Source organism: Desmodus rotundus, unplaced genomic scaffold (assembly GCF_022682495.2).
Source record: "Desmodus rotundus isolate HL8 unplaced genomic scaffold, HLdesRot8A.1 manual_scaffold_305, whole genome shotgun sequence".
In the NCBI taxonomy this organism is placed as follows: Eukaryota; Metazoa; Chordata; class Mammalia; order Chiroptera; family Phyllostomidae; genus Desmodus; species Desmodus rotundus.
The window spans coordinates 1-26,892 of record NW_026527374.1 but is presented as its reverse complement, the minus strand read 5'-3'; the positions used below and the strand labels follow the sequence as shown (position 1 = coordinate 26,892).

At 37.1% G+C, this 26,892-nt stretch overlaps 1 protein-coding gene across 1 annotated transcript; it reads right to left on the bottom strand.

Annotated features, from left to right (window-relative positions):
• Positions 1-604: 604 nt before the first annotated feature.
• On the bottom strand, positions 605-26,817 carry TOP2A (DNA topoisomerase II alpha). Its single transcript, XM_024573084.3, has 35 exons — positions 26,667-26,817; positions 26,066-26,221; positions 25,726-25,816; positions 25,376-25,439; positions 24,075-24,220; positions 23,784-23,881; positions 23,342-23,554; positions 22,856-23,029; positions 22,568-22,669; positions 22,322-22,459; positions 20,554-20,692; positions 19,929-20,086; positions 19,520-19,645; positions 19,096-19,206; positions 18,694-18,799; positions 18,492-18,601; positions 18,013-18,105; positions 17,552-17,666; positions 17,326-17,447; positions 15,907-16,055; positions 13,598-13,829; positions 13,286-13,420; positions 12,956-13,156; positions 12,585-12,780; positions 10,266-10,357; positions 10,003-10,161; positions 9,785-9,868; positions 8,775-8,957; positions 7,581-7,671; positions 3,873-4,025; positions 3,270-3,393; positions 3,110-3,153; positions 2,653-2,787; positions 2,006-2,205; positions 605-1,693 (listed from the first exon to the last, which is right to left on the bottom strand). The coding sequence occupies exons 1-35, from the start codon at positions 26,685-26,687 to the stop codon at positions 1,565-1,567; spliced, it is 4,590 nt and encodes a 1,529-aa protein (XP_024428852.1). The 5' UTR covers positions 26,688-26,817; the 3' UTR covers positions 605-1,564.
• Positions 26,818-26,892: the final 75 nt, after the last annotated feature.

Here is a 26,892-nt window from a genome sequence, read left to right as displayed (position 1 = left end):
GTTGACTAGGTTTATCAAAATAGTTGTTAAGCCCTGGACAGTGTGGCTCAGTTGGTTCGGCGTTGTCCTGCAAACCGCAAAGTTGTGGGTTCGATTCCTGGTCAGGGCACATGCCTGGGTTGCAGGTTTGGTCCCCAGTAGGGGTGTGTGCAAGAGGGCACTGATCAATGTTTTTCTCTCACTTTGACATTTCTTTCCCTCTCTTTCTCCCTCCCTTCCCCGCTCTAGAATCAATAAAAGAAAAAAAAAATTGTTAAAATAGGAAATCATTAAAAAAAACATACATGCATATTTAAAACTATTTACTGATGTAGGGCCAAAGCCTTCTGAGTGTGGAGGAGAACAACGTAGTACTCATGTATAAAACCCATGGGAAAAACCTCATTGGCCTCGATTAGGTCATAATGCCCATCTCTTAGACCCATCACTACGGCCAGGGGCTGTCAGGAACATGAGAATATGATCAGAACAGTTCTTAAAAGGAAGTTAAGAAAAAAAAAAAAGGTTTAAATTCTTATTAAAAAAAAAAAGGGAAGTGAAGAGGGATATATTTTAGAGTAAGAAAAAGGTATAGTGCAGGGAGAAAAAGGGCAATTGATCGGTTGCAATGTTCACAATGTTTTATTCAAGTATAAAATTGTTGGAATAAGCTAAATAGAAAAACATATTAAATATTTACAAAAACATTGATAACACCACTCAAATTACACACATGTAAAAGGCAGAAAGGTCTTAAAGAGGTTACAAATTGAACATTATGGAGATTTCCCAAAATGGATAGACCAGCTCGCTGCTGAGTATGGCGTCAATAAAATATGTGAGATCTTTGAGTGAATGTTGTCCTCACTCTTCTGCAATCCAGAGCTCCCGAGAAATTTGTTCTTTGGGAAATTCAGACTCAGAGGCAGCAAGAGGAAAAAAATCAAAAGTTGAGATAGTCACATAACTTACAGTATAATTTCCTTTATCCTGTTGACCATGTTGAGGGTAAACAGCCAGGGTGTTTTTCTTTAGCCTCTGCTGATATTCTAAAGGATATGAGCAACTCATTGCTTGAACAAAAGTTCAAAAAAGGCCAAGTGGAGAAAGTATTTGTACTAGAACTACCAGGTTCTATTTGATGGAAAATTACCTATGCAACTAAGAGAAAACAGAGAATTAATTGTGCTCTATCTCATATTTATGAAAGTAGGAATGAAGGCACAGTAGATAGATACTTTTATATCAAAGTGATCCAATTTTAGCTTAATGCATTATGGTCAGGGAAGCGACCACACAGCTACCTCTAGACTCTAGAAGTTAAAACCAGATTTTAAAGACAAAACAGACTGAAAACATAAACAAAGCAGAGACGCAAACAAAACCCATGAGATGGATCACCATTTAGGTGGTATTACGAAAATGTAAGGGACACTGAGGTCTACACATTTCCCTTTGATGGTTCCAGATTAAAACTATCTTCCCCAAACTAAATTCAAAGGGGAGGAAAATAAAGAGATTGAGGTAACTTTAAAACCAGTCTTGGGCTCAATAAGATCATTACTTAAAATAATCACCTCACATTTTAAAACAGATCATCCTCATCTGATTCTTCGAGGTACTTTATAGGTTTCTTTGCCCGTCCAGATTTTACCCGAGGGGCCACAGCGGAGTCTAAGTCCACATGGAAATCATCACCCTCCGCCTTGTATTTCTAAAAGAGAAAAGCCCAAGCAATTTGCACATGTCAACCTGACAGCAGAGTTTCAATGCAGAAAATGTATCAGTGGACTACAATTCAAGTTTTCCACCTTTTAATATGTAGTAAGAAACAGATCTAGGGCAACTCTCTCATGGACTAAGTGGCATATGTAACTTTGTTACAACTAAACTAAATACAGTAAAAGTAAAATGAATTATGGGATTTAAATTTATTTTCTCAAAAATGTACCAAATTATTAAAAGCAAAGCTTGGTTACATTTTAAAACATTTACAAGCAAAGGACTGGTTAGGATAAACACTCACCTTGCTTGTGACTGCTTTAGAAATCATTTTCTCAAAATTAGAGTCGGAATCATCAGAAGTAGATGGCTTCCTTTTGCGGCGATTCTTGGTTTTAGGGGGATCAGGCTTTTGAGGGACATCAGAAGTCAAGCTGGGATCCTTCTTGGTTCCTTTTGGTGCAGCCCTTTTTGGGGCACCTGTAGTGGAGGTGGAAGACTGACCTGCAAGTCAACACAGGGATTCATCACGGCCATTCTCAGATGAATTGTTCTCACTGTGAACTGTCTTTAGCAACCTATTGACTGCTTATTTATAACATAGGAAAAGACAATCCAATAGAGCTGAAAATGTGCTAGAGAATTAGTGTTCTTAGGCATCCATTTAAAAAATAAGAGTGTTTTATCTTAAACATTTACAATTGTTTGTAAATACTATCCTGGTCATAGAAATGAGCTGGTTAATGCCTGGCATTTCGAGAAACATGCTACTTTAAAACCCTTTGACCACCAGTTACAATTATAAAGGTCTAAAGACTTTCTTTCATTTAGGAAAGATTTAATTTTGATTTCAACAGCAAATTTTTGTGGCAATAAAAAATGGAAATTGACTTGTGGTAACCAGTTAGTTAATCTCAAAATTATTAACCCATCTCAAAGACTTAGGCTCACTTTTTGTTGTAATCTTCTTTACTGTTACTCTCTTTTTAGAAACAGGGTTTGTGATTTTGGTTTCGGCTGGGAAGTCAGCTGCAGATGAGCTTGGAGGAGGTGGTGCATTGTCCTTGGCATCATCAAGATCTGGGACTTCAAATGAAAAGGAAAATATAGTACATGTAAACAACATAGGCAAATCCACTCACTGCTTAGTTCCCCTCCTATGAATTCAGTTATTTTTATATCTCTAGCACCTAGCATAGTACCTGGCAAGCACATTATACTTTTAGTGTATTAAATGCAGAACCTATTTATTCGCAAAACTAAAAATGGACAACACCAATGCAATGCTAATGAAAACATACATTTATTTTCAAAGGCAGGACTTGGCTAATGTAGTCTGGATTAGAACCCAGGTGGATCTGAGCACCCAGGGAAGCAGACATCTCACTATTTTTACTTAAACACATACCTGACATGGTGCTCTCCTGTGGCTTCACTTCTTTGTTCATACGTCTAGAGTAAAAGAAAATTACATCCTGACAACCAATTCTAAATGTGCCAAACAACAAAGAAGATTATCAACTATGAAAAATAATCATGATAAAATCCACATTAGAGAAGACACTTACTTTGGGGAAGTTTTGGTCTTAATTGGACTAGCATCTGATGGGACAAAATCTTCATCTTCGCTTTTTTTATCAAAATCTGAGAAATCTTCATCTGAATCCAAATCCACTGTGAATTTGGTTTTTGCTATTAAAAACATTCATATATAAAGAATTAAAGAGGGTTAATAGAATATTTGATCCACAGATTGATATAACGTTTCATGAAAATTTAAGCTTCAGTTGAATTTCCTAAAAGATGCTTTAGTTTTAAAAAAATTGAACATAACCCTGGCCAGGTAGTTCAGTTGGTTAGAGCATGGTGCCAATATGCCAAGGTTGTGGTTTCAGTTCCTAGCCAGGGCATGTGTAAGAAGCAACCAATGAATGCATAAGTAAGTGGAACAACAAATCAATGCTTCCCTCCCTCCCCCCACAAATAAATAAATAAATAAATAAATAAATAAATATGTATACGTGTGTATACACACACACACACACACACACACACACACACACACACACAATTACTGCTCTAACATAATAATTTCTGGGATTGAGTGCACTGAGATATATATTGCCAGTCAAATCCTTTAGCATATCTACATGTTCTTCAGTTTGTCTTACCCGCTGCTCTTCGTGGCTCTATTTCTCGTGGAGGGACATCAAAGTCACTTTCGTTACCACTCATATCTGATTCTGAATCAGACCAGGGGTTTCTCTTCTTTCCTTTTTTGACTGGTTTAAATGGCAATGTATTTTGTTTCTTTGCTCTGGTACCTAGAAGAGAGAAAGGAATTAACCACCTTCACGTATTCGTAGACTCACTTTTCTGCATCTATCATCCATCCATCCACCCTTTAAATATTTATGGAGCTCTGAATTAGTACTGAGAATAAATACAGTGGTGAGCAGAAACAGATGTAGTCCCTCTTCTTGTGCATCTTATAGATTGGTCAACTAATCCCATAAATAAATACAATGTGTTTATGTAGGGTATGTGGTATGTATGCTTATGTGTATAAAGATGAGGCTTCTCCAAGAAAAAGATACTTGAGCTATAATCTATAGGTTAAATAAAAGATAACTAGTGGAAGGGAGGTGAGTGATGAAGTCTTTCAGTTCAGGAAAAAGCATGTGAGAAAACAGTGCCTTTAAGGATCTGAAAGAAATCTGTTATGGCAGGAAAGTAGCAGCGAGGCAGACAGAGGGAGGTTTTGTTAAGGATTGTTCTATTATTATTTTTTATCCTCATCTGAGGGTATATTTATTGATTTTAGAGAAAGAGGAAGGGAGAGAGGGGAAGGTAGAGAGAGAGAGAGAGAGAGAGAGAGAGAGAGAGAGAGAGAGAGAGAGAACAAGAGAAACATTGATTGGTTGCCTCCTATGTGTGCCTTGACTGAGGATTGAACCTACAACCTAGGTATGTACCCTGACCAGGAATCAAATCTCAAACCCACAACCGTTTGGTATGTGGGATGATGCTCCAAACAACTGTGTCCCCCAACCAGGGCAAGGATTTTGTTTTAAATAGGGAACCAATATGACCAGATTTACCTTTTAAGTTCTTTCAGGTTAAAAAGTGGAGATCAGAAAGGAGCAAGAATAGGTGCAAGGAGATCAACAAAAGTTATTGCTGAAGTCAAGGCAAGGGAGACAATTCAAAGGGAGAACGGCTGGGACCAAACCTTGAGGGGTATTTCATGACTTTGTGAGACAATTTAATGTCACTAAGTCTTGTTAATTCTTTCCCCCAAATGTCTCTCATGCCTATCCTTTGCTCTCTATTTCCCTCATGTTGGCAATTAAAGATTATTGCTCTGATGTAGTCCTTTCTCCATATTTTTATCAGTATATATACTAATTTCATATTTCCTAGCTGAATCTAATGTCATCCATCCTCCCACAACCTGGTTTTCTGGCTCTCCATAACTGGTTTAACTATGTTCCATTATTTTCCTATACACCATTCTCCCATTCTGTTAAGGGGGGCTTCTCATTATTCCATGAATATTATATGCCCACTTTTCTTCTCCCAACATGGAATGCCTAAATTATACCTAATCTTTGAGAATCTAACCCTTTTCACAAAACATCTATAACCTATATGCACCTACACTGATCTCACCTTTCTCTATAAACCGCTACAACGGCTAGCATATACTGCTATAACTTTTTTCTTGAGGGTAAATGCCATGCTCTCCCACTTCTTTCTTTCTCATTCATTCATTCATTCATTCTTAGAGAGAAAGGATGGGAGGGAGAAGGAGAGGGAGAGAAACACTGATGTGTGAGAGCAACATCAATTGGTTGCCTCTCACACACACCCTAGCTGGGAACTGGGCCCACAACCCAGGCATGTGCGCTGGCTGGGAATCAAACCAGCGACCTTTTGCTTTGCAGGACCATGCTCAACCAACTGAGCCACGCCAGTCAGGGCTCTCCCACTTCTTGTGCCTTCACAATATTTAAGACAGTGATGGGAACATGAATGTTCAAAATACGTTAACTGATCCATCAGTTTTTATATGCTAAATGATTGCTAGTTGGGTTTAAAGTTTATGTATGCTGCATTATAAGGCTAATATATAATTTTGCACAGCATGTCACACACAACATAGCTTTATTACTTCTTTTTAATACTTAGATGTTTCTATTTGTCCAATTTATCATTTACTCCCCACAGAACTGACCACATATTATCTATCAGAAGTGGATACTCAAGAATAGACAGAGATCAATCGATGGAATAGAGTTGAGACAAGGGCAAAGACAGTTCAGTGGGGAAAGAAGTTGTTAATTTATGGTGCTGGACAACTGGATATCCACATGCAAAAGAATGGTGTTGGACTCCTTCTTTAAGTCATATACAAAAATTAATTCAAAAATGGACCAGAGACCTAAATGTAAAAGCTAAAACTAAAATTCTTGCAAGAAAACGTAAGGGTAAATCTACATGACCTTGGAGATTTGGTAAAAGATTAGATATGACACTAAAAGCATGAGCAAAAAAACAGATGAGACTTCATGAAAATTAAAAACTTGTACTCCAAAATACACCATCAAGAAAATCCACAGAAGGTAGAAAATGGGGAAAGGATCTGAAGAGACATTTCTCCGAAGAAATATAAATGCCCAATAAGCACATGAAAAGATGCTCAACATCATTAGCCAAGGGGAAAATGAAAACCCAAACCACAATGAAATACCACTTCATACCCACTAGGTTCGCTAGAATGAAAAAGAGAGACAATAAGTGTTGGTAAAAATGTAGAGGAATTGGAACCCTCACAAACTGCTGATGGGAATGTAAAGTGGTGTAGCTGCTTTGGAAAACAGTTATGGCAGATCCTCAAAAGGATATCATAGAAATATCATATGACCCAGCAATTCCACTCCTATGTATCTATCTACCCAAGAGAAATTAAAACAGAAGTCCACACAAAAACTTACACATACATGTTCATAGCAGCATTATGTACAATAGCCAGAATGTTGAAACAACCCAAATACATATCAACTGATGAACAAATAACTAAATGTAGTATATCTCTATAATGAACTGTTATTTGGTAACAAAAAAAGAATGAAGTATTGATACATGTTACTATGTGGATGACCCTGGAAAACATGCTAAATGAAGACACAAAAGACCAACCACATATATGATTTTCTATTTATATGAAATATCTAGAACAGGCAAATCTAGAGACAGAAATAGAGTAGAGGTTGCCTAGGGGGAGGAGTGGGAGGACATGGGGAGTGACTATTACTGGGTACAGCATTTGTTTTTGGGGAAAGAAATTATCTAAAACTTTGGAGAATACTAAAACCACCACTGATTCACTTTAAATGGCTGAATTTGGTATATGACTATCTCAATGAAGAAGTTAAAAAAAGTAGATACTCAGTAAAGGCATAATCAAATGGTTAATAGAACTGTTAATTCTATTTAATTTACTGAGTATTAACTATATCCTAGGCATGGTGTTAAACTCAAGGGATAATACAAGCATGATTAAGATGTGGTCCTCAAGCTTTATATATTAATATATTTGATGTCTTAGAATCTCATAACTGGCTAGAAAGGGAAATCAAATAAACTGGGTTTGTTTTCTTTGGATCCCAATTGAGGAATTCAAGCTGCTAAATTAACAAAATTTTTACTCAAATCAAATCCCAAAGACAATATGAGGGAAGTTCAAGTACACTTTAAACATAGCTCTCCTTCATGTTACCCACTAAGAACTTACTCAATATCTATGTGGGATTTACTAGGTAACAAACATAATTTTATCTCAATTCTATACCATTTTCCCTAAAATGTTTTAATACCTGCTTCTCTTTTCTGTTTCTTCTCTAGTCTTTGTTTTAGGCCTTCTGGTTCCACACTATCCTCTTGAGGGCTTCCTTCAGTATTTTCATTCTAAAAGATAGCAAGATATTCAAAGTCATGAAAAGCAGGGACCTACAGCCAAAATTGCTCTACCCAGCAAAGCTTTCATTTAGAATCAAAGGGCAGATAAAAAGCTTCCCAGACAAGAAAAAACTAAAGGAGTTCACCATCACCAAAACATCATTATATGAAATATTAAAGGGACTTATTTAAAAATATCAAAACTATGCACAATAAAATGACAATAAATATATATCTATCAACAATTGAATCTGAAACACACACTCAGAAAATGAGAACAGAGGCAGAAATCATGGCCACAGAGAGGGTTTTGACAGTTGCCAGATGGTAGGGGGGTGTGGGAGAATGGATGAATAGGTGAGGGGATTTAAAAGTACAAATAGGTACAGAATAGTCATGGGGATGTAGAGTACAATATAGGAAATGGTGTAGCCAAGGAACTTATACGCATGACCCAGGGACATGAACAATGAATGGTGTGGGGATTGCCTGAGGGAGTGGGAGGTGCTGGGTGGAGGGGGGCAAAAGGGGAAAAATTGGGACTACAGTAACAGCATAATCAATAAGATATAATTAATAATTTTAAAAAAGCACGATGCAAGCAGTCACATTGTGCCAAGTTTTATTACTTGGAATAATGTGAGGTCAAATATACCGTATTTTTGGGACTATAAGATGCACTGGACCATAAGATGCACCTAGGTTTTAGAGGAAGAAAATAGGGGAAAACACCCTGCTCTACCGCAGCCACCCCCCCCCCCCCACCCGTGAGCCAGGTAAGCTACATTCAGACTACAAGATGCACCCCCATTTTCCTTCCAAATTGGGGGCGGGGGGGTGCGTCTTATAGTCTGAAAACATGGTACAAATCTATTTCTAGTCAAAGAATGATTTTTTCTTTGGGTTCTCGCTAAGAGCTCTGAATAAAGGTATAGGTATGACCTTTTTCAAGATACTTAAACATTTAAAAAATCAGGCTCGTAAGGAATGTTATGATTAGAAATAGGCTAAATCCCAAACTATAGGAGTAAAAAATTTATGATATAATTTGTTCAATTTTATGTGGAGATAAGCCTTAAGTATTTTACATATAATGTTTTCATGAGCATTACCTTAATTTTCCTTTTATTTTTCTTTTCTGCCTCTGCTTTCATCTCTATGGTCACTCGGGGGATGACTCTTTTTCCACTGGGAGAAGGCAAAACTTCAGCCATTTGTGCTTTTTTCCCCTTTGCTTTCCCCCCTTTCCCAGGGAGTCCTACTTGTTCATCTTGTTTTTCCTTGGCTTCAACAGCCTAAAAAAAGGGATAGAAGAAAGCAAGTTTATAAGCTAACAAAGACATTATTATAACATCTTTATACTTCATAGAGATAGCATAAAAGACAACAGTTAAACTGATTTCAATTTGTTATACCTTAAATTTGTGATAACCTGTTCCATAACTAAGTATACCACCACAATAGTAAAGATAATTTCAGACTTTGGACAATGTGGAGACAGAAGACTGGGTTCTACTCTTGATTTTACCACTGAATCTTTTTGAGGATAAAAAAGGGGAAATGAGATTAGAGACAAAAAACATATATACATATTTGTAAACTCAAAAAATAAGGATGTAATTCCAGTAATGCACACTTATCCAATCAACTGATTGTAAGTTGGACATCATTCTGAAGTGCAATAATATGAATTTGCATGTTAATCCTTTTAGCTTAATTTATGAAGTATTTTCTTATGTTAAAATAATGTTGGAAAACTGTATTAGTGAACCCTTAAGTAACAGGGGATCTTCTGAAACTACTGATTAGGCTGAAAAGTCAGCTGGGTTGGGATGGTCTTCTCTCACATTTAATTCTCTTTATCTTCTTAGTTTCAATAGGTCAAAAATCAACTCCTGCCCTTTCTTTGTTCAAAAACTTCCAGGTTAGTATGTTTCCTGGCATCATCTACTTTAACTAGTTTTAAACAATTTGTTCTTTTATGTGTTATCTTGGAATGTTTCCTTATGCCTCCCATATTATTTCTACTGCCAATTGTGAAATATCTCGATAAAGAGATATATTGCTAGAATCTATTATTTTATTAGTAAAAATTCTAACATGGGTATTATAAACTACACACCTCTAGCTCTTCAATGAAAGCAGCCAAGTCTTCTTTCCACAAATCTGATGGACTCTTTCTTTTTAATGTTTCTAGCTCTTGTTCCTTCATTAAATCGTCAGAAAATTAAGAGTTAATTTATGTGCATAAACAGCATTTTCATTAAGCACACAATTAAGTTTTTTGCTTTCACGATTGGAACATAATTGAGCAACATGCACCATCCACCAGCAACTCACTTTTTCATTTCTTAGTTTGCACAGTTCATCTTTCTTTTCTTTGGTTAGGTACCAAAGAGGCATATCAAGAAGGTAGTTGAAAGTTGGTCCAGTTACAGAGTCGCTCTTTTCAGTTTCCTTTTCATTGTCACTCTCTTCATTTTCTTCTTCATCTGGAACCTAGAGGAGGAATTAAAATGTAGTTTTAATAGGAAATGTTGGACATAAACATTAGATTATACACAGTCTTTAATAATATAGAAAAATGCTAACCAAGAAATTACCTTTTGCTGGGCTTCCTTCCAAGCCTTCACAGGATCCGAATCATATCCTCTCTGAATCAAAACTTTAATTAATTCTTTCTTAGGCTTATTTTCTATTAAAAAAATGTAAACAGAGGTAGTGGTTGGTATTGAGTACTATTTTAGGAAAGTGATAAGGTTTTACCATATTAATTCAAAAAATTAGAAGTGGAAATTTACAGTAAACTGTCTTTCCCATATATTTATACATCCTGGTATATACAGTTGACCCTTGAACAATGTATGGCGGGGCTGGGAGGGTACGGGGGTGGGGGTGGGTACAGGGCACGATCCAGTGAATAGTTGAAAATCTCCATATGATTTGACTTCCCCAAAATTTAACTAATAGTCTACTCTTGACTGGAAGCCAATAACATAACCAATTACATAAACAGTAACATATAACATGTTATATACAATAACATGTTAAATACAATAACCAATAACATTTAACTGATTAGCATATTTTGTATGTTATATGTATTATATACTGTACTCTTAGAATAAAGCTAGAAAAAAGAAAATATTAAGAAAATCATATGGTTCATGTGCGAGGTTTTTCTTTCTTTTTTTCTTTTGATTTTGAGAGTATGTTTATTAAAGTTGGGGAGAGTGAAACAAGGGAGAGCTTACAACAGAAGAAGCTACAGGAGAGCCTAGGTGAGGTGTGAGGTTTTTCAAATTGTTGCAAACCTTCCAAAAATTTTCCAACATATTTGTTGGAAAAAACCCTGTGTATAAGTGGACCTACCCAGTTCAAACTTTCGTTGTTCAAGGTTCAGTTATAGTTAAGCATTCTCCCTAAACCAGCAATTTTCAACCTTTTTCATCTCGTGGCACACATAAAACAATTACTAAAATTCTGTGGCATGTCAAAAAATATTTTTGCTGATCTGACAAAAAAATAGCAATAATTTTTATTCATTCACAGCACATGGCTACTGTTGTTCTAGTTGTTGTCATTTAATTTGACAATCTAAGGGAAAAGAGGTTGGTGCCCCTGAATAAAAAGTAAGATACTGCATGTTTTAAAAATTCTTGTGGGACACTGGTTGATCATGGCCCTAAACCATTGACAAATGTAAATTACCACAAGGTGGCAGTCAAATCATGTGAGGTTGTGACCTAATCATACATAACTCAGCAAAACACAATCCAAACTTTTATTTCTGGTCTCTACTTCAATTATACTCGCTGGTTTTTAAAAATTCCCATATTTAATTGGACAAGTTTCTAGTGCCACCACGCACATATTGATTTCTCCATGTTGCACTCATTCCCTTTTTTGAATAGAACCTCTCTTCCAATGTTTACAGTAGTGAATACAAACTTTACTTTTTGTTTTTCTTTGTGTCATGTTCAGTATTACTAATTTTAGTCTTGTCTTAAGCAATAATATCTGTGAAATTAAGGAGTTGATATGTTAGTGTTATTTAAAAAACAAAAATTCATGAAATTGCCCTGGCTGGTGTGGCTCAGTGGATTGAGCACCGGCCTGTAAATCAAAGGATTGCTGGTTCGATTCCCAATAAAGGCACATTGCCTAGGTTGTGGGCCAGGTCCCCAGTAGACGGCACGTGAGAGGAAACCATACATTGACATTTCTCTCCCTCTATTACTCCCTCCCTCCCTCCCCCTCGGTCTAAAACAATTAATTAAAAGAAATATTCATGAAATTGAACATGTAACAATTGAATTAAACATTTTTATGTACCACCAGAAAAATTTCCCTTGATCACTAGGAACTCGTGTTGTCATCTTTTGGGAACCTGCTGTTTTAGCCTGAGTTAGTTGCCCAGCTTTCCTTGTTAACCCTGGCTAGAACTGAGCTCTCTTTTTAAAACTTCCTTTTACCAAGCTTTAGTCAAAACTGTTTTTTTCCTGGTCAGTTAAACCCTGACTTGGTTGCTTCTAGAACATCTTAAAAAATTCCCTAAGAGAGGACTCTTTCAGGCTTAGGGATACAACTTACTTATAGTAGAAGCACTTATAATCTCACTTCCAGCCCTTTTTTCTGTCAGACTTTTCTCTTGACAGTTACTTTACACAGGCACCTCTTTTAGCTCTATTCTGTCTCAATGTCAACTAAATCTTGATTCTTCAAGATGCTCAATCTAGGAAAAGCTATGTCTTTCAAACTGTAAAAGACCTAATTAGGTATTTCAAAGAAATGCTCAATTCAAGTAGCCAGCGGAACTAAATGGCTTTTGCCCTCTCTTCCACCATTACTCTCACCAAAGATACTTAAAGGCAGTTGGGCACAATTGTAGTTTAGTACAAGTGTTTATTTCAAACACATACCAATGATTATTTTGCCATCTATTTTCTCCAAGATAAAGCGTGCCTGATTGTTCAGTTTAGCAGATTCAGCACCAAGCATTCCTAGAAGCCATTCTTTCCTTAATCCATAATATTTCAGTCTGAGCTCAAAGAAGTCTCTTAGAATATCCAGCACCGTGTCATATTTCTTTAAACAGCCTACGTGGTCAAAAAGCACCTGGAAAAGAAAAATAAGAGTAGAGCCAAGAATAGGTAAATTGGCTGAACTTTAATGGTTTTGGAGGAATGACTTTATTCTTTCAAAACATAAAATTAGCCTATGATTTCCTTTTAAAATTGATATTAATCCCAATATAAATGGAAACATATGTATCTCATAAAACAAGACGTACCATAGAGTTGCATGTGAGACTGGTTTGGAGTTTGAAGACTTTGTGGAGTCCAGCTCTCTCGGCCTCAGCCAGTTTCTCTTCAGTCATCTTCACCACAAACTTCACCGTGGTGTCTGTATGGTATTCCCTGTAATCTGTTATAAGAGGAGGCGTCTTCTCAGTGCCATTCAACATGGGTTCTAGAACCTGTTCTTTGTATGTCTAAAGAAATAAATAATCCTTTTGTAAGTTTCTGAAACATAGGTTCCTGAATAGTCAACAAGCCTTAGTACAGAAAGTGTTTCTGCTGATCACATGTACACACAAACACACAAAAACCCAGTTACTTACCTGGGTCCATGTTCTGATGGGAAGCTCTGAGATTTCAATGGTGGTGGAATTAAGGATAGCCACTTCACCACTAATGACATACTGATTTGAAGCCAGCTCTTCAATAGTGCCCTTGAAGTTCTTGTAACTTGGAAGCTAAATTGGTATTTTAAAAAAAGAATGCTTTCTAAATGTGATACTAAGAACAGAAATCACAATAGCATTAAACAATAAATCTAACATTTAAGTGAAATTAATTGTCCTCTTTAAGCACAGTCTACTAAATTGAAATCAGAGGAAAACTGAGGTTCCTAACACACACAAAATAGTTACCATTGGCAAAGGTTCTTCTCCATCCATCAATCTCCTTATGTTATTCACAACCTCACGAATATCAAAGTTGGGTATTTTGCAGGACCAACCAGTACCAATTCCTTCAGCGCCATTTATCAGCACCATGGGTATAATAGGGATGTACCATTCAGGCTCCACACGTTGGTTGTCATCATATAAGAACTTTAATGTGTGATCATCTTTTGGTGGAAATAACAACCGAGCCAAAGGACTAAAGAGAACAATCAAATAAGGTTATTTTACAAAAATACTGGCATTGGTGAATTAACTTTCATGAAAAAGATGTGTTAATCTCATATTTATACATGAAAATTACCTTGGCTTTATTTGCTGACCAATGTTCAGTTAACAATAATTACTGAGCACCTTCTATGTGCCAGGAACTGATAACATAAAGTCTCAGCTTCCAAGGAGCTCACAGGGAGCTAGACAACAAACACACATTTTGTCAGGAGGTGCAATAAATGCTAAGAAGAAAAATAAAGTAGGTAAGACTGATTGAAGTGATGCTAAGGAATAGTGGGTACTTTCTGACAGGAAAACATTTGAGCAGAGAAGAAACTGAAAGAATGAACTCTGAGGTTATCTGCAGAGTATTGCAAGCGAGAGGGACAAGTAAAAGGCCCTGAAGTGGGAGTGTGCTTGGCATGCACAGTCAAAGAGGCCAGGTATATTTGGAGCACAGATAATATGAGATGGAATCAAAAGATAGGGGCAGTGAGTGCACAGATCATACAAGGTTTGGTTAGATAAACTAGGGCTTTAGATTTTGCTCTAAATGAAGCAGTTGCAAGGTTCTGAATCAGTGACCTATTTTTTAAAAAATTGGCTGCCACAAGAAGGAGAGTAGACTAAAGTATAATTGTTTAGATGAATGGTGTGGCTTAGTATTTTTCCAATGCAGAGACCATAGGATTTGACAATGGATTGGACACAAGTGTGGCAAAAAGAAGTCAAGGTGACTTCAAGGTTTTTAGCCTGAGAATTAGAAGGATGCATTCCATTTACTGAGGCAGGATTTTGCTTTGGACTTACATTTGAGTTGCTTACTAGATATCCAATTGGTGCATGTTAAGAGGACGGTCAGATATATAACAGTTTAGAGAGTCAGGGCTGAAGTTATCAGACTGAATTGGGTGAGGCACTATGGGTGGGAAGTAGCAAGTGGAAAGAGGTCTGGTGAAGGAGCTTTGAAGCAGAGCAGTATTTAGAAGCTGGGAAGATAAGAACCCAGAAAAAAGGGCTAATAAGAAGGACAATCAACAGTCTGTTGTCTTGGAGGCCAAATAAAAAATAGAGTTTCAAGAAGGATGAAGTGATTAACTGTATCCAGTGCTGCTGAAAGGTCGAATAAGTTGACAGCTGAAAACTTGACCATTCATAACATACTTTTCATAGACTTGTAAAGGATGTATAATTTCAATTGTGGTATTTAGGAAGAATCAAGCTCTTCTTTACTCTGACCCAAATTCTGCAGCAGGGTTTCTCAGACTTGGCACTACTGACATTTTGGGTCAGATAAGTCTTTGTTGTGGGGGGCTGTCCTGTGTCTTGCAGTGTTTAGTAGTATTCCTGGCCTCTGCCCACTACATGCCAGTAGCATGGCTCCGCTAGTTAAGACAATCAAAAATGTCTCCAGACGTTGCTACAATACATGTTACCTGGGGGGCAAAAATCTATCCTGGTTGAAAACCACTCTCTATATAAAGAAAGAAAGGAAAACATGCAATGGAAGTAAAAACATTTATGATTAGGCGAGGAAACAATACATCTAAAGGACACAAAGTCTATGGCTATCAAACTGAAACAGAATTTTGTCTATGTGCTCATGGCCAAGAGTAGCATAATTAAGTAGCACCACTTCAATCAGTCTTACCTACTTTATTTTTCTTCTTAGCATTTATTGCACCACCACAGTACATAATGAGCTACTTTTTGTTTTTTAAAAAATCAACATTCTAAGCATCTGCATCAAAAGCACATTTCGTCCCCTGGCCAGGTAGCTCAGTTGGTTAAAACATTGTCCCAATATACCAAGGTTGTGGGTTTGATCCCTGGTCAGGGCACATTAAGAATTAACCAATGAATGCATAAGTAAGTGGAACAACAAATCGATGTTTCTCTCTCTCCCCCTTGTCCACCCCCCCTCTAAAATCAGTAAGTAAAAAAAAATTTTAAAGGCACATTTTCTCATTAATTGAATTTTTAAATATTTTTTGTCAACTAAATCTCATATTATTTCAAAATTAGAAATGGCAATTCACTAGAAATTGAAAGCATTAACCTACCTGAGCATTGTGAAGATGTATCTAGGACTAGCAGAATCCTTGCCTCCATGCAGCCTGGTACCAAACTGACCAATGGGCTGCAAGAGGTTCAGATTATTGCTACCCACAAAATTCTGAGCCAAATTGATAATGGTCATCATTAGTGACATCTGAGGAAGGAAAAGATTTGTTAATCTGATCTGTAGGCTTTTAATACATACCCATTATTATGACTAAGCTGTACTATAACCCTACAGGATGTTATGAGGTATAAATGTTTATTGAGTTTGCTCAGATAAGTACATGGCAGATGTAGTGCTTTAACTCAAGACTCAGGCTCCAAGTTCAGGGCTCTTGCCTTCCAGTAATTTTAATCAAGTCCTTGAAGGCATAGCTCCTTTCTTCACCCAAAGCAGAGTGAAAAATTCCCTACTTTAGTCACAACACTTTGCTCATTTCTACCCTAGCATGTATAACTTTATTCTGTAGTTGTGTGTTGGCCCTCTTGGTTAAACTGTGATTATATCTTGAAGGTAAGAAACACATTATCTTTGTATACCTGGTACATGGTAAACATTCCACAAATCTTTGTTGTATGGACATATACTGAGCACCCAATGTATTTTAATTGAAAGCAGCAAGCAAGACAATCAAAAGTTCTAGAAACGTATAAGCAATCTAGTTCTTTAAAACATAATGAATACAAAAAAAAGCAATGCAATCACAAATTTTTTAAAAAATGTATGTTTGTGTAAAGTCAAATAATTCAAACGTATAAAAAATTGGAAGCCCCGGCTGGTGTGGCTCAGTGGATTGAGTGTGGGCCTGTGAATCAAAGGGTCACAGGTTCAATTCCCAGTTGGGGCATATGCCTGGGTTGCAGGCCAGGTCCCCTGTAGGGGGCATGTGAGAGGCAACCATACATTGATGCTTCTGTCCCTCTCTTTCTCCTTTCCTTCCCCCTCCTCTAAAAATAAATAAAATTAAAAAAAAAAAATTGGAAAGTTGCCCTTTCCAATTGCCAGGGATAACAAGTCAGTAATTTGAAACACATCCTTCCAGACTTTTTGTTTTACATACTGTTCTATCTTTTTCTCCCTCGCCTGACACAGTACACAAACATTCTTCAATATTAGTACACAGAGATGCACGTAAGTTATATCACTGTCTCCATGCACAGATGTGTCACAATTTATAACAATTTTTCACTCGGGACATTTTTGATGTTTAAATTTTAGCATCAAAGTTATAATATAACATCTTTGAACACAGATCCTTACAGACTTATCAAAGTGTAAGCATGTATCTTGTCTGATAGCTTTCACCAAATTGTTCTCTGCTACGGATATACAAGCTTATATTGTCACTAAGTGTTTGGAGAATGATTTTACAGATATTTCTGCTATTGTGCTTTTTGTAAACATTTGATTGTGTGTTTACCTCCCCATGATGATAAGAGGACATCTCAGCCACTGACCCAGCTAACTGGGCAACCTTCACCTCTCGCTTGTCATTCCGTTTGAAACAAGTAAACAAAACCTTTCTCTGACCTGGTTTCAAACCTTCAAAATGAAAGAAGTGCAAATGTTAGTATCCTCAATTTAACTGTTTCTAGGCATTGATTTCTATGTTATGATAAAAGCAGACTGAAAAAGCTGGAACTCACCATCGACCATAGATGGGATAGATCTCTCGTTATCAGAATTTGAGAACAGGATAAGTTCTTTGTTTATGAAGTCATTGTACGTCAGATATGTGGTGGTTTGCCCATACAGGTAGTCCTGGGGGACCAAAGAGAGTATTACATGAGCTAGTTTAAAATAATGAAACAAAGAAACCTCTCAGTATTTTTAGGGTAGTTATTAAGTCCCTCAAAAATTCAGAAGTATTTTGTTTTAAAGATAAAGCAAATTTAATTGCTGTGCAATATAATAAAGTGCACTCTCTTGGTAATTTTTTTATGCCCAATATATTTATGTAGCAATCTAAATAAGAATAGGAGCATGTATATAGCTATCGATTATTATACTTTTTACTGAAGTAACTATTCAATGACTTAAATTTCTTCTACCAATCCTAAAAGATCAGCAAATAGTCTATTTTGTGGGATATATTTAAAGTTTTTACCTCAGGAAGGCCAAGTAACTTCCGTTGTCTTCTATCCTCCATAAAATGAGTTAGCCACTCCTTTCGATCATCTGTCTGCTTTTTGCTAAAGGCCTACAAATTAGAAGATGAAAAAGGTATCACTGGTACTAACAGTTTCCAAAATATCTCTTGTAATAACAAAAACTCAGTTTTCTAAAATATCCGGTCCCTTTCTCTGGGATTTGCTTACTGAAAACACTCTAATCTAAAAAACATTCTATTATATAAAAATTTAAATGTTTCAATTGACTAGCTAAAGCAGTGATTATAAAACTAGAATGTATGTATGAAATACAATTCAACAGGAACTACTATAAAGGACACATGGACAAAACCAAGGGGGAGGGTGGGGGGGGGGGAGGGAGGTGGGTTCACCTGGGGTGGGGTGGAGGGATGGGGAGAAAAGGCATACAACTGTAATTGAATAACAACAACAAAGAAATACAATTCAAACTCACCAGGCTGATTGCAGCATCATCTTCAGGACCAGAATATTTGAACTGGATACGATGTCTTTTCATGTCTGCAAAGTATTCTTTAGCTTCTTTTGATGTGCTGGTGCCCAAACCTACACAACCCAGAATAACCAAGTTTCTCCATATAATCTTGTATAATGGTATACTACAAAATGAGAAGTTCTATACGAGTTTCATTACAAACCTTTGTAATACTTGACTTTCCATTTTTTATGATTTGGTGTAGAATTCTTCCACTCGTCAAATTCAGGAAGACTATAGAATGCCATTTCTTGCTTGTTTTTAGACACCTGTGGTAAAGAACATATTGCTGCAACTTTGCACAGGGCTGGGTCTCCTACATACCAACACACTTCACTGGCATTAAGTGTGTATCAAGGTTTGTTAAGTAGGGCCTTTAAAGGGACGAATGTAATTTTAGGACTGTATAAATGTAAATACTCCTTAACAGTTAAGTGAGAGCTTGGCGCTGCCGCCAGGTAGAAACAAGGTGCCAGACCGGATAAAACAAGGTGGAGGACTGGATTCGGCCCGCGGGCCTTGTGTTTGCCACCTGTGCATTATGGTATCTTAGAATTTAATATACCTTTACAATGGGAGTGATAAATTCCTCTAGAAAACGATGTCGCAGAAGAGAGGGCCAGTTGTGATGGATGAAATTAATCAGCAAGCCTTTGATGTGGGAACCATCTTGGTCCTAGAAATATTTGGAAGGCCAAACACAGAAGAATTGTTTAAAAACTAAAAAAATTATGATCAACATACTGGTAATTTCTCAATTTTTTAAAATGAGGTTCAATAAAAAAAGGCTATTCAAATATTCAAAGACTATTCAAATCTAGACTTAACCTGTATATGTAGTACATATGATATAAACCATAGTATCTGATTAGAGACAATGACTAAATCTACAAGTTAAGTAATTTCCTTTCATGGCAGGAAAGCAACGATACAATAAGACATGCTTAATTTATTGCAACAATCTAAAGTTTCTGAAAAGCAAATCTGACCTGATCTGTCATAATCATGATCTTCCCATAACGAAGAGTCTTCAGTGAATCTTCATCTTCATAGTTTTTCTTGTACTGAAGACCCACGATCTTTATGATATTGTTAATTTCGGCATTCTCCATGATCTGAAATGGACATATATTGTTTATAAATTTGAAAAGAGCGAAGAAATACAATGATGTATGTTGCTTGGATTTTCTTGAGTTCTGGTATTTTGAGTTATTATTATCCCATACTTTAGTAAGTCAGAAATATCTGTTAAGACATGCTATAATGTACCCAATTTCTTAAAATAGAAAACAATCTAAAATATATTTTAAAATGCCCAAGGAGGGAATGAAACATCCAGCATAAAGTCCTGCATTATAAAACTAGGTAGAGATTCTAAAGATAGTTTTTATATTCTACCTGTTTATGAGAAGCTTCTCGAACATTGAGTATTTTTCCTCTAAGAGGGAAAACTCCGTATTTGTCTCTCCCAACCACACCAAGGCCTGAAACAGCCAAAGTTTTAGCTGAGTCTCCTTCAGTCAGGATAAGTGTACAGTCAGTAGAGTTTCGGCCCCCTAAAATAAAAACACAAATTAATACTGGCACATTTAATTCAACCTCAAATATTAATTCAGACATGCTGTTAATAGCTTTGTGATAAAACCCAAATAATTTATAATTCATAACAAGTTGGCTTACATTATTAAGTAAATCTATATGTTTTTTCCTGTCAATTTGTCAGTTTAATTTTTAGACCAAGCCAGGGACCTAAGAGTTGAGGAAAACATTTTCCTCTCCTCAGTAGATCAATATGTAAACATATTTGTTCTATAATCTCAAACAATCATCTCAACATTATTTATAATAGCCCAAAACTGGAAATGAACTAAGTATTTAATAACAGGGAATCTACTGATTTTTAACAGAGTAAAAATATTCTCTTGATATTAACTGTCAAAGAAAAAATATTCATGGTATGCTGTTAATGAATAAGACAAATAACAACTGTCAGACATAAAGTTTAGAAACATTAAGTGTGTACCTGCATCATTGGCATCATCAAGTTTGGGAATTCCCTTGATTCTGTTATGTTTTACAGCTGAACACTTCTTGTTTAACTGGACTTGAGCCTTAAACTTCACCCAGTTTAGTATGCTTTCTACAATACCACAACCAATTGCCTGAAAACGAGAAGAACTCATGTTAGGGAAGAAGAGTTCTTTCAGAAATCTAGAATACAACTGAGCACCCATAAAAAAAATTCAAAGATTGAGATAGAAATATGATTTCTGGACAGAGGGTGGCACATCTTCCTGTCTTGGGTTATCACTGCTGAGGAAGCTGGTTCCTTTGGGTTCATTTACTCAATAAATATTCACTGACTATGCACTTATACTGTGCCAGACACTGAGCTACATGTTGAACATGTAGCAGTAAAACAAATTAGACATGGTCCTTGTCCTCATGGAGGTTATAGCAAAGAAGACAAGGCAGAAATAAAATGAGAAATCACAAGTGTGATGAGTGTTACGGATGAATGGAAATGTGCTGCATATAGGTGTGTATCCAGTGTTCTGCTGGAACAAACTTAGTGGGGGAGAAGGGTAGAAAGCAAAGGCTTTCCTGAGGAAATGACATTGAAGACCTTTAAGCATTTCAGGGAAAAAGTTCTAAGGAGAGGAAGAGTACTGTTTTCTCAGAATTTAAAGCCCAGAGGACTGAAGGTTAGATAACACAGGAAAGAGTGGCCCTGAGATGAGGTTGGAGACGGCCGGATCTTGTAGACCAAATTGAGAAATTTGGGCTTTTTCTAAGAGTGGAAATCAATATAAGACTTCCAAAAGAGAGTGAAGACAAAACAAGTGCTTTAACACAGATTACTCAAGGGCATTACAAAGATTGAAATTGTATGAATGTTAAGGAACTATTAAGAAAACAGATGATAATGGAAGGCTACTGATATATCCAAGACGTGATTCTTATTGGATTGGCGGGGCAAAGAGAAGGCTCCCGGCTTTCTTGTTTATGCACCCTGTTGGGAGCCTTTTACTAAGATAGGAAATAGCTTTGTTTTTGCGGGGTAGAAGAGGTCCTTGTTTGGAGGACAGTGAGTATGGGGAGAACTAACTGAGTTCGGATGTGTGATGGAGAAACTTCAGGCACTCAATGTTTGGTAAGTACTTAGATGGGCCAGGTTCAGAAGTGATCTAAACTGAATGGTGATATGAAATGGGGGAATGCAGGTGCCCTGGCCGGGTAGCTCAGTTGGTTAGAGTGTTGTCCTGGTATGTCAAGGTTGCAGGCTCGATCCTAGTCAGGACACATATAAGAATCAACCAATGTAAATGCAAGGATAAGCGGAACAGCAAATCGATGTCTCTCTCTCAAATCAATAAATTAAGAAGAAAATGGGGGGGAATATAGGCATATAGGTGATAGTCAAAGACCCTGGTAAGAACAGTGAGGTAAAAGCTGTTTATTACATTTTTTCAAAAAGATTTTATTTATTTTTAGAGAGGGGGAAGGAAGGAAGAAAGAGAGGGAGAGAAACATCCATGTAAGAGAGAATCATCAACTGTTTGCCTCTTGCAAGTGCCAGTCCAGAGACCAAACCATTACCTAGGCATGTGCCCTGACTGGGAATCAAACCTGTGACCTTTCCCTTTGCAGAACGATGCCCAACCCCAGTCAGGGCTTAAACTTCCTTTTTAGAGTGAAAAAATAAGTGGGAGGAATCTTTTTTCTGCAGAGCTGAGAGAGCAATGGAAAATAAAAGTGCTTTTATTTTTTATTTCCCTCTAAGTACTCACAGCTTTGATGAATTTTTCACTTAGTTGGCATGTTGATCCAAAGCTCTTGACTTGTAAAGTCATGTTTTCTTTGGTCTGAGAGTCAAAGGTTGGGTTTTCAATTAAGGCATTCACAAAAATCCACATGTGATTTTTCACCTGCAGTGAAAGTTGATATTAAACACTAAAAACTTACTCATGCTTTATTAAGAGCCTGTCTCTTCTTCCTTGACTTTGGAAAAAGAAAACTGTGCCAAAATACAATACCTGATGTGCTTTTACTGCAACACCACCCTTGTTCTTCTTCTTCACAACATCCACAAGTTTAGCCACAATCTGATCAGCTACATAATCAACATGTCTGCCACCCTAATGAATAAAAATGCCCAATTATAAAGCTCAGCATCCTCAAAATTATAACAACCAATATAAAAGTCTGATTTAGCTTACTTTGCACTGAGGTAGCCAAATATCCAAGTTCATTTTATATATTAAAAATAGTAAGAATACATATGAAAATATAAATCATGATTAATAATTCAAGAATAAAATTACCTTGGAAGTAGCGATGCTGTTGACAAAGCTAATTTGCTGAAAGCCTTTTTCACTCATTGTTAAACACACTTCCCATCTGTGGTTTACTTGTTCATGGATAATTTTCAGTGGATTGCCAGTTTCATCTACCTTATCCTTCAAATACATGTCTACATAGCTACGGAATCCTTTCACCTGTACAAGAATTAAAATGGTATACAAAAAAGTTACAAAAAGCAGATTCAGTAATAGACTAATATTTTTCAAAACCAATGAAATGATTGTTCAGTGATGGACATGAAAGAATTAAAGGGCAGAAAAGGATGCAGTTAGGTTTTTCTTTGAGAAAGAAATTTCCATTTGTGAGTTTAAAATGAGCTGATTAAAAAGTGGTATACAGTTTTCTTTTCAGGAACATAACTGAGAAGTGTTAAGGAAAACCTGAAAGAAAATCAATTTTGCTTTTGACAATGATCACAAATTCCCTCATGACTGGAAAACACTTACTGGCAGCTTATTTCCATTGAGAAAGACTTTGACATCTTTAGTGGATCCAGCAATATCATATGCTCTTCTAACCATTAGTGCAACAATATCTTTGTCTAGGCTTTGCATTTTAAACTTAGACAAATCAGGCTGGAAGGTAATACATGTATAATCTTCTCCATTAAAGGGCTTGAGTTCCATCTCACCAGCTCTCCCCATGTTATCCCTCCATGTCTGTGGAAGTAAAGAATGGGAAAGATGAGAAATTCAAGTCACCTTACAAACTAGAAGTAAATAACACAAATTTATAAGTTCTAAAAAATAACCGAATATGTGTTTAATTTGTGAATAATCTCCCACATTTTAAGATTATAAATCATGTTAAATTAAGTCAACCATTTATGCCATTAAAAAGTGGTATCATACAATTTATAATCAAGGCACCAGATACCTATTTACTTGCCTGTTTGAACATTTTCTTATATTCTCTACTGGCTGTTTCCACTGTAAATTTGGTACTGAATATGTTACACAATTTGGCTCCATAGCCATTTCGACCACCTGGGCAAATAAATTTAAAATATTATTGGATTTTTATCACATGAATAATTTTATTTCTTTATCACTGGCAAAGATACAATTATAAAGATTTTAAAACTTAAAAACTTTATGCCATAGATGGTCATTTAATGGGTGTATTTACTTTATTTTTTTTTAAGCAACGATATGTTCTTTATTTTCTTCAATACTCTACCTGTTACTTTTTTTTCATCATCATCATAGTTACTAGAAGTTAGGAGCTGACCAAAGATGAGAGCTGGGACATACATCTTCTCAACTTTGTGCTCAACAACAGGAATACCTTTTCCATTATTCCATATACTGATTAAATTGTTTTCCCTAAGGAAAGAAAATTGGAGTTTCATTGTTAAACTAGTGCTTAAACATGTGTTGTATTTACATATCATTATTTCTAAAATATGTAAATTCATGGTCTTAATTTCTTAATGGCTCTTTTTCATATATTTCTTCTGAAATTCAGCATGAACTACATTTTGCACCATGCTTAGTTCCTGATACTCCTGAAATAGGAGCCAAGAGGGGGGAAAAAAAATCTGTTCCAACACCTACACAGACACTGATAAATGTTGAAAAAACATGAAATTTTAAAATGTTAGGGTAAACAAAGGGAAATAATTTATACTCAATGGAAAGAACAAAATTTGGGAATAGTATTATTATACTGCTTTTAAGAGGATGATCTGTATTGTCCTAGCTCTTTTAGCTTTCCCACCCAACAAAACTCATTGCAAAACAAATATGAAAGGGAAAAACATTACCAATTGTAAACTTCCCTGCTTGTAAATAGAATGCTAAGAATTTTATATGGATTAAAAAAAAATTATTTTTAGAGAGAGAGGAGGAGAGAGAAAGAGAGGGAGAGAAACGTAAATGTGTAAGAGAGACATCACTGGTGATCAGCCCCCCACTGGGGACCTGGTCTACAACCCAGGCAGGTGCCCTGACTGGGAATGGAACCAGCGACCTTTTGGTTTGCAGGCCCGCAATCAATCCACTGAGCCACACCAACCAGGGCTATTTGGATTTTGATGAGGCTAATAAAAAGGTGAAACAAGCATCCTGACCACCCACAAAGGGACACCAGAATTTACAACCTGGAATGTTAGCTCTCTACCACCACCTGCTGGCTTATTATTTGCATAGCATTATGTGGGGGGGAAAAAAAAGCTCTAGAATCCAGAATATTTCAATTGTTGAAGATGCTTACTGAAGTATTTAGGGACAGAAGCACCACAATGTCTGTAGTTTGTTGTAAAATGCTTTAGCAAAAATACAGTTGAGGCAAATATGGCAAAGTGTTGATAACTGTCGGACCTAGATGACAGGTATCATAGATTGTTCATTTTAGTATTCTGCCCTTCTGTGTTTTTGCAAACTTTCATTAAAAAAACCCAACTGTACTTTAAACCTAAGAAAATGCAACTAACAGTAACAATAAACTATAACAAACAAAAGAGTGAGCAAGAGACTTACGGGTCAATTGTGACTCTAATACAAGACATTTTTGGGTCCCGTTGTTTGTTGTCTGCAGCATTGACTGAAAACAAAAACACACATTTGTAAAAAAAATTGAAGTACTTAAAAAATTCTTATAGTTAAAGACATAGAAAAAATTTCAAGCACAGCAGTAGCATGGACAAGTTGTTAATTCAGCATTTTTTATTTATTCATAGTACTGTTTCTAGGAAAGAATTCAACTTTACTGCCTCATCTGTGCCAACAATTGTTTGAAATGGCAGTTCTGGCTACAGAGGGTTTGTTAGGAACGATACCGCTTATGACTGATTTCACCAGTACGTCTTCATATAAAAGAATTTACTCACCTAGAATCTCATCAAAGATTTTGTACAAACCGGGAACAAACGTTACTTCCCTGTAGTTCATGCCAACATCTTCATCGTAAACCCACATTTGCTAGAAACAAGGCAAAGAGACACACTTATTCTCACCCTTTATTTAGTTTCGTCGTCCTGATTGCTGTAAAGTCTCAGGATTAAATACGTACACATATATATTCATGTGTGTGTTTATACATATGTGTGTGTGCGCGCGTGTGTGTATGAGCTCAGGCTGGTCCGGGGACACCGAGAGCCCACGGCGCACAGAGATTTCACCGGGAAAAGCGCACACACTCCAGGGGAAGCCGCATCCCGCCTGGTTTACCTGGGTCACTAACTCCACCGAGCCGATGTAGGTGTCCGGACGGAGCAAAATATGTTCCAACTGTGTTTTCTTTTGATAGATTCTCTCAATGGACAGTCTTTTCTTAGCATCTTCATTTTTCTTGGGTTTGCTGATTTGCATATTTTCATTTACGGGCTAGCAAGTTTTTTTAAAAAAGTGGAAGAAAAGGGGAGTTTAGTCACAGGTTTACCGGACACTACGAACAGAACAAAACGCCTACCGTGACGACACGCGTGCACGCACTGGCCGAAACCACGGCCTGCAGCGGCGCCGCCGTTTCGGTTGGCTGCGGCCGTTTCAAGTCACCGGCGGACACTGCGTCCGGTCCCTAGGGACAGTACAACGGAACACAGCCCCCTGGAAGCCAGTTTAGCCGACCCAACTTCAATAGTAGCACCTTACAGGGTTTCGCCCTGTCCACGGTCACGCCGAGCCCCGGAGAGCGGGGCTCGCAGGGGAGACCGGCTCCCAGCCCGCCGCGGCGGAGCCGCACGGCCCAGACGCCTCACCCCTCACGGGCAGCCGGGGAGCTAGCCGGCCGTGCTCAGGCTCCGCAGCCCGCCTTTTCCGCGAGCTGTACCTGCAGTGGTGACACCTCCATGGTGACGGTCGTGAAAGAGCTCGAGAACCCTGCAAGCGACGAAACTAGCGGGGCCCACGAGACAATCGCGGAGCCAGCGGCTTCTTCACAGACGCTGGTCGGTTGGGAGCGCAACTCCACTTCGACTCGAATTTTCCGCCCAAACCAGATAAGCCAATCCCTGACTCGCTCTCACCGGTGCCGTCCTGAAGAGCCAATCGTAGCT